Consider the following 17,202-nt stretch of genomic DNA (forward strand, 5'->3'; position numbering starts at 1 on the left):
CGTCCTCATCTTCATCCTCGTCATTGCTCACCAGCTCGTTCGTTCGCCGGAACAGCAGCTCGTTGCGTCGGAAAAGCGGATGCTGACGGAACCGGTGCACTCGAGAGCGGGCGCCAGTGCAACCGGGTGCATTAGTGGTGCCCTCGGCGGCGGCGGCTGACCCTAGTGGTATGCCCTCTGCCGCTGCCGACACACCGACCGCAGCACCCGCGGTCGATCAGGTCGTGGCATCATTGGGGAAATCCTACATGGGTCGAATCGGTCGGTAAGGAATGGTTCTGTGTTCGTGTGTGTGGGCGTGTGTGCGCCAACCAGGTACGCGAGGTTTCGATAGAAAGTTTGTATACACGTGCACACATTCGCATGAAGCAGGCCCCGGGTGGGTGGGTTGGTTGGTTGATATTTGTTTTTTTTCCGGTATCATCATTCGGTCCAACCCGGCAAACCCCAAGGAACGCATCGCCAGCCAACAATACAAACGAGTACGAGCACAATGCAATGCAAACCGACAAAAAAAAAACAAGAAAAAAGAAAATGGAAAGAAAACACGCTACAATCAATGCAAATTTTGTCATCCTGTCGCTTTGCTGCATTCCATCAACAGATGCACACACACACACATGTAAAATACACACACATATAGACAGAATATTATTAATGGCCGTGGTGTTGCGCATGATGTTTCCTTTCGTACAAGGCGGCCAATATATTGACTACTGCTTAAAGCTAATGTTCATAATCACTAGATGAGGCAATTAGCGGGGATGTATTGACGAGAAAGCATAATATTTTGGAAAGTAAATATGGGAATGAGGTGCAAAATTTCAGTAAGCGATCATAAATAGCGTGATTGTTGTGTTTGAAAAATAGATTGGAATAAATTTTGCGAAGAAATTAGAAACATAAATAAGAGAATCGATGGTTTTTGCACCTACCAAAGTGTTTTCAAAAGAAAATATTAAAAATATCCAAAATTTCATTTAAGAAAGTTTCATTTTATGACAAGTTTATTTAAAACTTAAAATAATTAAAAAAATGCAATCATTCATGAATTTAAATGCAGGAGAGCTTAAAACTGCGAAGAAATAATGCAATATTTACACTAAAATAGGTTTAAAATTTTGTACAAAATAAAATCACATTTTTCAATGAGGAAAACGTACAAAAAGAAAAGGTTTTCAGAAAGAAACAAAAATAAACTATAAATTACGATACAAAATAGAAAAATAACCATAACATTCTATGAGACCACAAAAACACGAAAACAAAACAAAGGAACAATAAAAACAAATGAAAATATAAAATATGACGTATGCATTAACATATAGACAGATTTTTATAATTCTTCTTGCAATGACACAGTGTCTAATCGGTCGATTTGGTTTGTAACTTGGCTTTTCGTATGTAAATACTGTAAACTATTAAATACTTAATATTAATCGAGAGATGTTAAATACATTAATTCGTCTGTTCATCAATTTTTATTTGCGGTGCCATTCAAATTTATTCTACTCTTCAATGCATACACTACAACTCTTATTAAAAGATTGCTTCAGGATTTATTTGAAATGGAATTTAAATTGATATACGAAACCAAAATAGTAATTTAAAAAATAGGATTAGTGATTGGTGGTTAGTGTTAATTTGGGACATGACTACCGGTGACCATCGATCAACGTTTACATGCATTTATTAACTCATACCAATTTACCCGTCTTTGCAAAGCTTTGTTTAGCTTGTTTTCTTGTGTTTAGTATGGTATCCACCAGCGAGGACATTTGGTTTGGCTGTCCCTCATGCGAGCAAGCAACGAACCAACCGAACCGAGCAGCCGAACCAGATACGTGTTGTACCTTCCGCTAGATGGAAGCGTCTCTTCGTTTTTTCTCGCTCCGTGTCCTTTGACCTTCGTGTTTGAACATTCGATTTCTAAGCGCAACAGCCCATCACAGCATTCGCTCGTCGATCCCATCGAGGGAGCGGGTCGTCGGCGAAGGACAGTGTGTCGCAAGGGAGACGGTCGGTTTGTCCGTAGCCCAGCAAAGCATGGCATGCCGCAGTAGCACTAGGATGGATCGTGGTCGCTAAGCATCGATGAAATGAAGTCAAAGGGATCCGGGTTAAGGGAAGGTGTGTGAATGGGCATGAGAGCATGAGATGTTGAGAAGAATGAGAAAGCAAACAACATGCAGAGCACAGATGCGAAAGGCAATGCGCCGTAGACGCCAAAGGAACAAGACTGAAATCGCAAATAGACCAAACGGGTAACGTAACGCCATAACGTAACTCTTGCTAAGATGCTCGCTAAGTAAGTAATGCCAGTATTGCTCGCTCGGAAAGTGGTGTAGTATGTGCGATGCAGTGCTGTACTTACGTGCAGTGGGATGCGCTGATTGAGCGATTTGTTTTTGTTCTTCTTCAAGGAACACAGCAACAGTTCGCGCATGCCTTTACGAAAGTTGCGGCTCAGGAAGGCGTACAGGAGTGGATTGACACCGGAGTTGAAGTAGGTCACCAGAAAGGTGAGCGGGGTGAAGAGCGCATTAAAGTTGGAGTCACCCTTGTAGTCAGTGGACCTGAGGAGGGTAGAAAAATGATGTACGGGTGATGAACGAGGAATGGTTTTGCTTGGAGCTGGTGAAAATAGTTATTGGCATTTTATTGTTATTCATAATTTAAAAGAAATTTTCTTCCAACCGTAAAGATTTATTTCTAAAATCCATATTATATAGAGCCAGTTATCATTGGCTGTATTTATAAACGTTTAAAAATAAATAAATGCCTCGCATCCGAGCAGATCCGAGATTTAAACGACAGACCAAATATATTTGTTCCCGGCCCCTTTCTATGGCATAAATCATCAACAAAACGGGTGGTCAACATAACATTAATGACGTCAGGAATCACTTAGTACCATTGCTAGGTTAAGTGAACAGAACGCACACTGGGTGAATAATACCATTGCACGGACGCTTTTCTTTTTATTGGGGAAAGCGTCACGATGCCACCACCTGGGCGATATTTCAATGAAACGTGCATGATTAGACTCTTTTCTCCGGCAGTTTGGACATCTTAACAGTAATTTCGTATGCGGAACGCAGTGATACGTTTTTTTTTGTGTGAGTTCTTTTTCATTTGACAAGTCATTCGGCTTATCATTTCGTTCTACCTTCCACGCGTGACCACGCGCGCTGTTGACGTCAAAGCCGGGTCCGGGACCAATGGTCGATAAAAATGAAATATGAAGTCACTTTCGCAAAGGTAGAAGCGGGTGAAAGAGAGACACTTCGAAACTCACCAGTATTGCCACATTTTCCTTGCATGGAACGGTAGATTGCAGAGGGCGAAGGTGAGCACCACCACCATCAGCATGCGAATGACGCCACGGCGCGCTCGGAGCACGTTGTTGGACGAGTGGGACACCTGTGTCAGCTGGGTGCCGTGTCGTTGGTGGAAGCTGTTCTGCGCCGGCCAGGTAGTCACCACTACCTTATCCGACTCGACCGAAACCTGTGTGTGTGTTTTTGTAACCCATGAGGCTTGTGTGTTTATGTGGAATTCGGTATCTCCGGTATTCCGGGCGGAAGTAGACACCGCAATGTCCGTGCACCTAACGCAATAAAGGCGCCCGGACGGACACTTACCTGGCTTTCGGTGACACCTGTGGTTCGCTTGTCGTACTTGCTGCTTGGCTTCCGGTGGAAATTGCTCGAATAGCTCGATGAGGTTGTGTTTTGCAGCGCAATGTGTCGCTCCAACCCCCGGGAGCTTTTCCACAGTGCTATCGCTATTCGGCTGTACAGGACCTGCAAAACCCGGTGGCCGGTGTTGGTCGAATGGAATGTGTGGTGTGAAGCAGTGGCAGCAGTGCAGAGTTTTGAAAGGAAGGTTTCCGCAGGCATGAAATAAAAACTCACACCCGGGTGACCCGTAATGAGCACTTACCGTCATAACCAGGAGCGGTAGCAGGTACAGCAGGGCAAAGTTGATGATGTCGAACAGCTCGGAGTTGAACATTTTCCGGTTGACGATGCAGATCGTTTCCAGCTGGTCATCACCGAGGTTGTTCGTGATGGTACGCACGAAGATAAACTTTGGGATGGAGTAGACGGCGGACGTTATCCACACGGCCACGATGACTAACTGTGGTGGACAGGAAGAGGAGGTGAAAGAGGAAATCAAATGATGGGAAAATGCTTTGAAGCTTCAAGGTTTTATGTATCGTGTAAATGTTCAGCGTGTTCTTGGCATTTTAAATGCTTTATACTCTGACAGTTATCATACTTTATTACAAATTTATCAAACTTATTTTTAGATAGTTTTCCCCAAGCGATGAAACTGCATTCCAAAAGAGGTTTCAAGAAGAAACTTTCTTTTAAAAGAATAAGTACATGTCGTTAGTCCCTAGTCCAGTTGAAGCTTGTTGAAGTTCTTCTTCTTCTTATTGGCTTAAAGAACTTTTAGGTTACGTCGGCCATCGAATGGTTTACTAGACTTGCAGATATCACGTAGTTGGATGCTGCGGAGGGAAATGGCGACGGTCCAGATGGGGTTTGAACTCCAGCCCTGCCTTGGTAAGACCGGCGTCGCTTTAACCTATACCACCGGGTCGCCCCGAGTTAAGGTAAGCCAGTTTATTATAAGAATCAGTCAAAACGCTCAAAATAAATAATGATTCTAGATATACAAATAGCTCTCCACCTTGTTGTGTAGCAACTCTGATCCAAAAAGCTAAATAAAGGTTAATTACCGTTCATAAATGAGCTTACAAGCAGTGTTCAGAACAATTATCAACGCTAAATCCAATTTAACTCATCTGTCTTATGATAAGAAATTAACTTACAACGTTAAAAATATATCGTTGATACAAAAAGAAAACTCAATTTGAATTTAGTGCCACTAAAATAACCAAAAAAATTATAAAAATAATAAAATGTAATAATTTTATTTATTTTTATTTTTGTTTGAGTATGACAACTTGCCGCCTCATGGTCTGTTATAACTTTATTTAAAAAAAATTTGCCATAGGGTCTGGCCGTTCTTCATGAAATGAAATAAATAAATTAAAACAAAACAAATTAAAGTTTATTTTCTTGAATATGTTGTGTTGTTTTTAATAGAATCCAAAATTACAAAAAAAAGTTTAAAGCATTAAAGTTTTGTCTATATTTAAGTTGAACACCGAACACCCATAGTTGATTAATCGTTAATATAAACGAAATTAGACTGACGACTAATTTGGAATGTTTGTTTACGCCAAATAAAAATTTTATTGCATACTTTTAGGCGGCGAATAAAGAGCTGAGAGCTAGTGAATTTACTTACTCTATTGTTTTGAAGATCAAACAAAGACTTTGCGGACAACAATTGAGTACAAAAACACACTCCACTGCCTCATAGAAGGAAATGTAATTAAAGGCGAATTTTTTGTAATCAAATAAACTTAAATCTTGTAACTGCTTTTCATCGCTAATCAGCTTAATCAGCGGATGTTTAAGTTAAGGCTCGTCCTAATTGTAGCCAGCTTAACTCCTTTTTTTCTATGAATCCAATCGTCAAAAGTTAAAAGCTCTCCGTTTATCTTTCGCATCTGAGCTGACTCCACCAGTCAGTAAACATACGCGTTACTTCGAAAGGTGACTAAACGTATGCATGTGTTGTTGCATATGGAAAAAAAACTACACATCAATGGAAACGTTAGTACGACAGCAACTACGACAGCGAAAGTGCTGCAGCTTCTTCATCACCGGACATCACAAACATGCCACGAAGCAAAGTGCAATGGGTGACAGATTGTTCCTTTTTTGGGGTGTGTAGTTAAGCTGATTATTTCCCCAGTGGGTGGAGCTGCCTGTGGAGTTGGAAGGATGGTCAACCACAAAAGCACACTGTTTGTTAGCGAGATTAAACTTTTCCGGGTGGCAACGGCAACGGCGTACGGACCAGTGGATGCAATGGCTACTGTTGAGGGTGCATCTGGTGCACATTCTGTCGACTGGTTGGCATAGATTGAATATGGAGCCGGAAGCCCTGTACTAGGGGTGCAATATTGTTTACCCTGCTGCTTATCGATCTGCGGACAAAAGGCACGACATGGCAAGACGTCGATGACGTTCCTTTGTGCGGTTCCGATCGTTTCGAAGGACACGAGCAACTACTCCGGGGATGGTCTCTTGGCGTCGTTGGACGGTATCGAAGGGTGGGCGATATCGATTCGGTTCAATGATTGAGTGGGTACGCAACCAAATGGAACAAAACGCGAACTGTTCTGGCTGCTCCTTCGGGTTTGCTGCATTGAAGATGAATGCTCGAGTACGAGTGGCTTTTCGAGGGGTAATTAGGGAATACTTCAAGTCGCATCGGTACACTCAGTACACTGAATGCGAAGTGCAATCGATCGAGAACTGTACGTCAAGATGGTCTTTTTGTTGTCCCAGGGTAAATTTCCTGTGCCAGGACGAATCATTACAATGCTTGGCGGGCGAGCATATGTTTAAGGCTTGTTTTGTGGATTGGATTGAACTCTGCTCTACTTGTGTTTACTTGAACGGAAATGACAAAGATTTTGATATTTGGTTAATTACGCTGGATAGTTACAACCCTCCATTTAAGTTTATACATGACCAGCTTCAATTGTGAGCAGATATATTTCTAAGGAAGCGACAAAGTTGCACTAAAATGGCATCCAGAGTGCTTGAAAATAACTCATTTTATTATAGCCTTACTATGCAGTTGCATTACCACGATCACTCTCTCCCTCGTCAATTCATCCTCGTTACAATGTATTTGAAGTGCAAAAGCACTCTTCCAGCACAGATATACACGTACGCACATAAATATCAATTCCCGGAACCTATCTGGTTCAGTGTGATTAATGTTTTCGATTTTACCAAACATCATACACATCCTGCCGGCGAGCGGCATACCTACCCTTAGTCGGCGCGATGTCAGGATCTGCTTGCACGTGATCGGATGGATGATGGCAAAGTAACGCTCCATACAGATGACGACCAGGATGAATATCGAGGCGGTGTAGCTGAGCGAATGCACGAACTGGTACATCTTGCAGAGAAAGTCACCAAACACCCAGCTGTGTGAAAAGCAAAAGGGACAGATAGAAGGCAGTGCAACGTTATTGACGGGCTGTCAGCGTTACCGGGCTCGTAGAAATCGTACTGTTTGAGGGTTTTGAGAAGCAAACGACAAACCACACGGTGACACATGGCACTAAAGCCGATGTAGGGGGTAATGTGGGAACTTCCGCTCTCGAGATGACGACATCAAGTCTGGGTAATAGAGAATCTGGTTTGCATTTTTTTGTTTCAATTTAATTTCAAATTTCAAGATCAAACTCGTTTATGACATACCGACATAAAAAAAAAGGCTGAGTAGAAAAACAGATCACTCTGGGATTGGAATTTTTAAAACACCCGAACGGCAACATCGATCGTCTGTTTGTTTATTGGTGCAAGCATATTTCCGAAATGGTTTGCATGTGTTTGTTTGCAATTGTGTTTCCTGTGGCGTAACATTTATAACGTGCTGGGAACATAAAATGTTGCTCAAAGACGGTGTTTGTACGCTAACGCTGCAATACGCGCCGCGCGTAAACATTTGCAGTCGAACGGCTTTGAGGAAATGGAAAAGTAATAATGACCCGCGTGATGGAATGTTAACAAAGGATAAAAGTAACATTGGCAACATGTTGGCGAGATACATATGGTAAAGCATCAAATGAAAAAAATACTGGTAATTTGGTATATTTCGGGTAGCGTTTTTTTGTTTGATTAGTTATTGAAGTATATTCAAAAAGTTTGTAACAGATGTATCGCTTACTGATTTCATTTCTTTTTAACGGACCTGTATTCTGTGCAGACTAAATTTAGATTTTACAAACTTTTATTTGTTAAATAGACCATCATCACCGCAAATTAGTACCTAGACTGTTTTATAAGGCTAGGCTGTTTGTCGCAGATGTTATAAACAATGAGAAATAATTTTTGTTAGCATTAGGAGACCAGACCGTTTTTCACAAATAAATTTTTTTTTGAAAAATACCTCACACGGTTTAAAGAATTATCCTCTTCCTTAGAGTTTCTGTTTCAATTTTTCATAAAATAAGGGGTAATACTGACTATTAAAATCCTCTAAAATGAAAAAATTTGGCATTATTGGTGTCTTTGATGGCTATAATTAGTACCATATCGTCTTTAACGAAGAAATTAGTTCAGATAAAATTCTAAATATGCTCAATTAAGACTGCTTTTACGCACTGTTATTACACGATTATGAGCATTCTTGATAACTGAATTAATATTATCATTTTTAGTCATGTCTTTGTTATGAGTCGGTGGTGAGTTGCTCTTTGATAATTGCGTTAAGTTCTTCTTCTTCTTGACTTAACGACCTCTAAGGTCATGCCGGCCATCGAAATGGCTTACTAGACTGCCGATGCCACATAGTTTGTTAGTCAGTCCTCACTACGGGGGGACAGTCCGGTTGGGATTGGAGCCCCGGTTCCACCGTTTGAAGACCCCAATTGCGTTGAGTTGTTTCGGTTTAAAATAGTTTTTGATTTTAATGAATTTTAATTATCAATTTCAACTTATAACGTTGGTAAACATTCTCCTTGCCAACAAAGATTTCCTTTTCCTTTGGAAATTATGCAGCTAATTAACTGCATTATTTTAAATTTCCCAGAATTTAACATGAACAGCATACAGCAAATGAAAATCTCCACCATTCCATACTATCACTATCCATCGACGTAGAAAGAGCTTTCGCAGCCCTTGGGAAGTATTATCTTTTCTCTCCCAACAACAGCCAGTATCGTCAGGCGTAGTGGTGTAGCTTTTGTACGTCTTCATCAAGTACTAGCGCCACTTGTCGGTCCCACCAAGAACCGCACTTTCATCTTTCATTCTTCAACTCTTTACTGCTGCACGCAGAATTGACACGGGGCACAAGCCGGGGCGATCGTTATTTTCCTTCACCGCAGCGTAAGACATCACATCGGCAAGCCGAAGTTTTCTGCGCTGCTGCACGCAGATACGCTGTACGCGAAATCTCTTCGCAAAGGCTCTCCCAGTACACGGACACCACCATTGCCAAGGGAGGAAACTATCGACAACAATACGAACCGCCGTACTGTTGGGGTTGCGAATTCCGCTAGAACTTTTCCCGGGCGAGTGCAGTGCCAGTGCTCAGATTTTGGGGATCATGTTATGGGACACGTTTCTGGCTGGCTGGAGCGGCGCGTCTTTCTGTTGGGTTTCGGTGGCTGAAAGTTTCTGGCAAAACATGGTGCGCAGGAAATTGGATAGCATCTCCGGGCAGCCGGTTAGAAGGATTGCTGTTTGGAGAAGCCGCTACCAGAACTAGTGCCAACCTTAATTATGCTCGCTAATTAGGTAAAAGGATTATGTTTTGACGCGCATGGAAAGGATGATGGAGACACATGGAGTTGGAGTTATGCATCAAGTGTGTGATGTGGTGTTTAAATCCTGCTTTCGTACGGGATCTTTCGGTAGGTAGGCGAAATGATGTGGATTTTGAAGTTAGTTCACGTTCATGTTTTAAAGATAAAGTTTGTGGTATAAAGTAAGCCGGAGAGTCTTTTTTTGCCGTGCTTGCCGGTGCGATGTTTTGTCAAACGAGCGTAGCCTTAGGGGTGTGTCTAACAAAGAAAACTACGTGGTTCAATAATTAAAAAGCTTGTCGCTTTTTTTCCTTTTGGTAATCTGTGAAACATGGCGGGAGGGATTATTTTGTCGTTCGTTTTGTTTGGTCTGCACCGTCACGCGAGGAACACAATCAGCAGCATCATTAAAGATTAATAATTGACGTAGTAATGGTAGCTTTTCGCTTCATTGAGACTGTCCTTGAGCGAGCGAATCCTCGGGAGAAAAAAGAGACGTGGCACAATTGAAAATTTATACACCACTAGTGGGATGGAAACGGAGGAGAGCAGAAGCAAGCGTGCCTCACAGCTCACAAATTTGAGCTTAAATTCGTTTGCAGATGGGACCGAAAAATGCCATCAAAATTGTAATTAATATCTTTCCTTCTCTCTCTAGTCACTGCGTTGATTTGGAAACTTTTGTTTTATTTTTTATTTTGGACATTTTTCTTTTTCAGTTTTTGGAATGAAGCTTCAGCTTCTTTTTTCCGTTTCGGCGATTTCTGGTTTGATTTGTTGGATTTTTTCGATTCATTAATTGCTATCGATTAGTTACCGAAATTCCACCGAGAAGAGGACAAACGGAGGACAACCAAGAGGGGAGATATTATGGAATATAAAATCAATTATTGTCCCAAATCAAATATCCAAACAGTGATTTCTACGAATCGTTGCCTATTGGCGTGAACGTAGCGAATGGCACGAAACCCGGACCTTACTGTCGGCGAAGGAATGTCATTGAACGTTGCGCTTGGTGTGACTTACCTTTCGATCAAGTAGATGGTCAGGTTCTGCATCACACAGAACACACCCACGCACAGGTCGGCGACGGCCAGGTTCGCGAGGAAGAAGTTCGTTATCGAGCGTAACCTTCGGGAGAGCGTCACCACTAGAATCACGAGCAGGTTCCCTGGGGAAGAAAGATCCGGTAAAAAAAAAGTAGATGACAATGATGACGTCCTTACAGTGAAGTTTTCAATAAAAGCCAAACGACTGAAGCTGATTGATAGAGGTAAACGGAGAATTCCGAGTAGATGTATTCCGGTTACGTTGGCTGCAACTGACACGTTATCCGAAATCTAAGAAACTCCAAAAAGAGAAGGATTCACTCTCACAGTGACACTTTGGGCAAGAAGAAAAAGCAGTAGCTCAGGGACTAAGAGACGCATATCTTTGCAACGGTTCGCGAGCCTCGCGATGCGAAAGCAGACAAACAAGTTTGGGGAAAAAGCTTCTCTTTGAAAAGGAACTTGATCGACCCTTTGGTCTCGCTTGGGGAGCGTAATAGCAGATACGGGAGTTATCTTTAGCTTTTGCTGGATTGATTCCTTTCCGGTGAGCTCGTGGAAGTAACATGGCCACACCATGGTGATGATGAGAAACGGAGCACTACTATCGAGGGTCGTTTCAGTTCACTGGTAATGGAACGGAATTGCGTATCGTCAAAGGATGTTGCACAGCAAACCCTGAAAACAGTGATCCTTGCGAAGCTTATAGATTGTGGCTCATTGTGTTTGATGATTCGCTTGTGTCCTCGATGGGTCTCTCTGATAGACGGATTTGGATGTAAACCGGCCACGGATGACCAAAATAATATTTTTTAAGTTAAATATTATCTTTACAGCCGAATGAAACTGGACAAAGTTTGCAACTCACATAAAGAATAATAATTTCAACAAAAGAAGTGATTTTTTCTTATGAGTTACAAATGATGACTTTTGCTAGGATAATGGCGAAGATCAATCTAATTTCTTGCTATACATTATTGTCTTATTCGTTTCCTTTTCAAACGCCTTTTTGTACAGGCAAAGAATGGCCAACTGTATAAATATTTATAAAACTTGTCAATGTTTAGATTTATAAAAAAACAATTAATTAAAACAAAAAAAAAACAATCAAACTGAATAGCAAATTCAGCTGTACAACAGCTATATCTCAATAAATAACTTTTTGTTTGAATTTTATCCTAGGGAAAATTCTACAAAAAAACCTGCCAAACAGTCTCGTGAGACGTTCCAGCAATTATTGAATACTTTAGCATTGGTTGCATAGAAATAAATTTTTTGGCATTTTTACTGAGTAATAAAAATGCCAAAAAACTGCTTCCTTCAAATACTGGCTGTCCAAATGACCCCAATATTGCTATTGACTGATGCTGAGGTTCAAATGTTTCTTTTAAAAAAGCTTCTCAGGCATTGACGGTGAGTGTTGTACTGAATTTCCATTTTTTCCATAATCTTCTACAATGCCTAGAAGTTTGCTCCTGAACCCATGTTTTACAACGATGAACCACATAATAATCATTTGGTTTTCTTGAAAATTTTTTGTTGGATGGCTTTACTAGTGTTACAGTATGGTTGTGTTATAAGAAAAAAACAGAAGATTTTGTCTAATAGAAGGGTCTGTCACATTGTCGGATCCCTATCAAAATCCCATCTGAACCGTTTTTCCACGTAAATCGTTTGACGAACCAAATTTGAAAATAGAAATGATGTATAAAATTCTTGAGTGGATTTTCTTTATAAGAAATATCAAATGTATATTTTCCGAAGTGTGTTGGCTATTCAAGCTTGATACAAAATAAAATGATGTGTTCTTTCATTCGTCTTGTTTCTTAAAAGTTTATCGTATTTCTTCCTCAGCTGACTGTACATTCTTTCACCCCATCTTAGATCGTTTCTCCTCCTGGTGTGAATGTAATTCCCTAATCTTATGTCTCGAGAAATATTACAACTTCTCGTTTACCCGTTGCCTTAATCTAAATTTCCCTATTGTCTTACTAATTCTCAAATATCTCGAGTTTCTTGAATTAGGGGCCTCAGAGTCCGGCTTGAACTCGAAAAATCCTTAGTATGTTTGGTTGCTTTAACAAGCTCTTGTGCATCAAGGCGCTCCACTGTTCGTTGATTAGGTCAAGACTGTAAGGATCCACATCGATCTTGTTGAGCTGGTTCAGAGGTTCTTTCGCTGGATTCGGATCTCGTAAACACGGTGATGCCTGCTATATTTAAGAATCCGTTTGCTGTAGCTTGGGCTTAGAGACATTCGAAGCTCACCGTACGATCGCTCAATCGTCTTTTATTAAACGGCTCTTCTCTTGGACTGTGCCGATGCCCCCGATCTGAGCTCGGTAATTTCTTTATACATACATCCTCACTCCTTTTCTCCTTCTGCATCATTTCCTACATCCCTACGTCGCGCACCGCAGTCAAAAGTAATAATCCTCTGGTGCGTGCCATGCTTCTGATCAATTTCTCGTATAATTTGTTTGATTTTAATCCCTCTCTATCTTCCTATCCTGCTTGTCTCCGATTCTCTCTCAACATTTATTTTCCCTTTTCATAACTTCATAAACACCATAATCACATACGAATGATCCTTCCATATCTGTCATCACAGCTGATCAATATCTGGAGCTCAATATTGAACCGGTTAGAGATAAATGTTTAATTAAACATGCTTTATGTTGAATGAGCAATTAAATCTCTATCCCCCGCGTGAAAACCACATTCAATCACACACACAGAATTAATTAAAAACACTCATCGTATTCGTATCCACCTCTACCACTTAGCATGTACCGAAGTGTAGTGTAATTTAAATTTCTCATTTACACTACCAAAAAGAGAACGTCAATAATAATCATAATTTCACGGCGTTGGAATAAATACTGCAATAAATCATCGTGCGTGTTGATATGTTGGTCTGTAATTGTTTTATCGAATCTGCTCCGCGGTACCTGCTACCCGTCGAACGCACATTGGCTGTGGTCAACGTGCGTCATAAATCATCACGGAAGCATATTTGGTCACGGTGAAATTGTTGTTTGCCCAAGCGGCCCTGAGCATCATTTTGCCGGCTGGTAAAGGCAAAGTAAAAAGCAAACGTACGCACATAATTGGCTACCAAAGCTAACGACACTCGCAATCTGGAGGCCATAAATCTGCTTATCTGCTTGAGCTGCGCACTTATGGCAGTAGCCCCGTGTACTGAATCATTTTTGGATGCAGCAACAACAGAGACGCTGATTTTCTTTTCCGTTTTGCCGGGTTATCGAACCCGATAAACTGTTCACTGTGGGACAGAGCGGGCATATAAAATGTAATTTAGGATAAATGCGAACGAAATTGTAACAAACGAAAAAATAGAAGCACAACATACTGCTCACTATAACTTAGACTTTGGAAGGTGCTCCATCGGCTGACCAATCGGAATTACGGTTTCTTAGAATTTGCTCACACACGTAATCATATTCCTCGAAGGAGCCACACAGAAAAAGTTAACCTTCAATTACATGTGTGGGCGTATTTCAGTGGAAACATATTTCCAGCCGGAATGGCTTTCTCTGTGAGAATGTTGGCTTTCCGGGGGGAGGGCAATGGAAAACAGAAATTGAAGTCTGGAGACACAAAGCGTGGTGAAAAAAAAAGAAGCATAAAAAAAAACACTTCGGCTCGATAAAAGTTTCTTGCGGTGGAAGAAGCGACGGAAAGCAAACCATCAGGCCACTGGCTGGAGGTAATAAATAATTCATCCGGGACTTTACCAAAGGGAAGAGAACGATTCCGCACGGAAACTGATTGCTATCAATAGCTTCGGCCGCAAGTTGATCCGGCACGATTCGATGTGAAGTTCATTTGCTGTGTGTAGAGTGTTGTTGTTTTTCAAGCTTATTTTTCTTAGGCAATCGAAATCACCATTGCGCACTGTGGCGGTGGTTTCAATTGGCAAAAATAAAACAGAGCTTAGAGATTGATGGAAAGTATTTTAAAATATTATGTTTTACGTCTTGGTTTTTTAAGGTTGTTTTGAAGTACTTGTTTGTCGCTTAGAGATACACGTGCCGACTTGTGTCAGGTTGATTTGCTTCTTAATAATTTGAGAGCTACAGACGAGCAAATTAAAATAATTGGTAGCAAGTGGAGAAGATTTTTTTCGTTGATTTGGCAAAACTGATTTTCTTCGTTCAAAATAACTTTTTTTTGGCGGTTATACGATTGGACGACTATACAGTAGATGCAAATTATTCCAAACAGTTTGCATACACATTCAGAGCAAGATAAATTGAATAATTTATGCAATTTGTAACATTAAACCAAGTGATGAAAGCAAGTACAATTGCAGTATCTTCTTTTCAAGTCTTTAATAAAAAAAACTTGCTTTACTCACTTTGTGCTCCTTGGTTTAATGGCCTTTTAAAGACTAAGGACCGAATAGGTCACGTCGGCAGTCGAATATCTTACTAGACCTGTTCGGTAAGTGAGTTAATTCTCACTACGGGGGAACGGATGCGATTTGAACTGCCATTTTGCCTGCCGTTTAAAGACCGTTGTCACCTATACCACTGGACCGCTCGACTCAAATCAGTATACTAATTGAATGGATTCCCTTCTAGAGCTGTCAGATCATTGCAAATAACTGTCTTATCATGTGGTAAAACATTTATTAAGTTTTTATCGATACTAAAAGTAGTTTAAGAAATATTTGTTGTCTTGAAAATCAAATTCTAAACCTTTCGATTATCCCACGGTTTCCTACTTTTATCACACTCTTCCTCAGACATTGACTTCTTCACCGTCAAATATTCAGGCACATTCATGCCTTACCGACAAACGATTTCTGAAAGCTTTAGCATACTTAAACACTTGATTTTAAAGTAAGCTTACCGAAGAAACAGCAACAAAACACCAAGGAGTAGAGCGTGATGAATATGACTCGCACGTCCGTCCGATCGAATATGAACTCCTTGTGCACGAAGTTGGTGAACGAGTGTGTCAGGTTGTTCGCGTCGGAAAATTCCAACCCCGACCCGTTGACGTTCAGCAGGGCCGTAGTGAGTAGTGGTGCCACCGAACCATTGGGCCCGCCCAACGATAGCATAGGGGCAGCTGACGCGGGCGAGGAACTAACCACCGTCGAGTAGTTGGCCAGGGTGGAGTGGTTCGCACCGACAGGTGAAGAATTTCCAGCTCCCAGCAACAATCCACCGCCACCGTGGGTTGGACCCAACCCATCGAGAAAGGCTGCACTCGAGCTGAGGAAACTCATCATTACACCGACGGAACTGGCAGGGGAGGAAGTCCCGTTGGGAAAGTCTAGCATGTTTTAAAAGCCTCCGTTTGCAGAACAGGCTTTGATTGCCGTTTTTCTTCACCGTGTGAGGGACGGTTTCACGTTACACTCACACCACTAGCTGATATCCGACATAGGGATATGATTGATGGGTGGTGCTGCCGGTAAACTGCCCCATTCGTATGGCCGCTTGTAACAGGTTGGGCTTAATTGGTAGGTTTAATCAGCAGCTTGTATCCACGTATGTGAGAATTGATTTTTCATCGCTCACTTAACCACCATCTGCTGGTGCTGTTGCGCTGGTGTGATGATGTGGATCACTTAATTGCTGTCTCCCGTCGGTGGATTATCGATAATTGAGTAGATTATCTGCAGAAGAAAGAAGAAAAAGAATGGATGAGGTAGAGCATTAATACCAGTAAAGGGTAACAAAGGGAAACATATTGAAGTGAACCATTTCACTTGACGATTGTCGATACGCCCGAGCGATTTCGTTCCACACGATGGAGACGCCTGGTCGGTTTTTTTTTTTACTGCAAAGCAATGGAGACGCCTGGTAGCTTTCAGCGAATTTATGCGACGGTTAAAAATTGCGGTAAAACCATGCAGACAAACAATTGATTCCATCTGCGGTGCCGACACTGATAATGACGATAACGATGCCGGAAGGGTAATGAAAATTTAATTTCATTATTTCTTCTGCATCGCGCTTGTGGGTAACGTTTATGTTTGAGCACTTGCTTTTGAACTCATGGGCGAGATGAAAACCACCACTCGCCGGTGAACCCATTTTTCAACAGCCGCAAGGGGTAACCAGGCCCGATAAAAACAACAACACCACCTGTACATGCCACCATCAAACGCGCTTTCGAGAAGAGAAGAAAAAAACCTACCCGTAAAAAAAAAATGATACCGTCCCCGGTGGAGTAAATCATTGGACGAAAATAAACGAACGAGAACGGGGTGAAAAAAAAAAAAACTAAAAAGCGGGAAGGAAATATGGAAAGCATAAACTTCAATCTGAAAATTCCCATCCCCGGCACGGTGGAATGTTCTGTTGCGTGGCGCGCACGTTTGTATACACACAACATGAATGAAAGACATCCGCCTCGGTTTGCCTTATGTTGTTCCCGAAATAAAATTATGCTTCAAACGTAACAGCACCAGGTCGGAATGTACAATGGGTAAAGTTAGGGACGAAATTGAAATATTTTACCTCGCTGCTACTTGCTGCGCAAAATGTATTTATTGCTTTCATAACTGTAGCATTATTGGAGCTGCATTGGAAATTGCTGACGACTTAATACACCGCTTCCAAACTGTCAAAAGCATCCCTGCAAAACCACATGTGTGCTGCAAGGGGAAAAAACAGAATCAAGGTGGATTTGTCATGCATGTTTTCTCGTTCAACTGCTTCATCGTCGCCTAAAGACAACAATAAAATCTGCACC

General features: G+C 41.4%; 2 protein-coding genes across 4 annotated transcripts in view; one reads left to right on the top strand and one right to left on the bottom strand.

Annotated features, from left to right (window-relative positions):
- Positions 1–17,202, top strand: part of LOC126564205 (sodium/hydrogen exchanger 7) — a 714,899-nt gene that overhangs the window by 203,148 nt on the left and 494,549 nt on the right. The gene's annotated exons all lie outside the window — the stretch shown is intronic.
- LOC126564453 (trissin receptor) lies at positions 105–15,781 on the bottom strand. Of its 3 annotated transcripts, none has more exons than XM_050221515.1 (8): positions 15,346–15,741; positions 10,445–10,589; positions 6,931–7,090; positions 3,946–4,143; positions 3,645–3,806; positions 3,299–3,510; positions 2,375–2,576; positions 105–244 (listed from the first exon to the last, which is right to left on the bottom strand). In XM_050221515.1, exons 1-8 carry the CDS (start codon positions 15,728–15,730, stop codon positions 218–220), a joined length of 1,491 nt encoding a protein of 496 aa, XP_050077472.1. In that variant the 5' UTR covers positions 15,731–15,741; the 3' UTR covers positions 105–217. The 3 variants fall into 3 exon arrangements, with proteins under 3 accessions (XP_050077472.1, XP_050077471.1, XP_050077470.1); XM_050221514.1 differs by having other exon boundaries at positions 137–278; positions 15,346–15,781; XM_050221513.1 differs by lacking the exon at positions 105–244 and adding an exon at positions 1,947–2,084 and having other exon boundaries at positions 15,346–15,781.

Source organism: Anopheles maculipalpis, chromosome 3RL, assembly GCF_943734695.1.
Source record: "Anopheles maculipalpis chromosome 3RL, idAnoMacuDA_375_x, whole genome shotgun sequence".
NCBI lineage: Eukaryota > Metazoa > Arthropoda > Insecta > Diptera > Culicidae > Anopheles > Anopheles maculipalpis.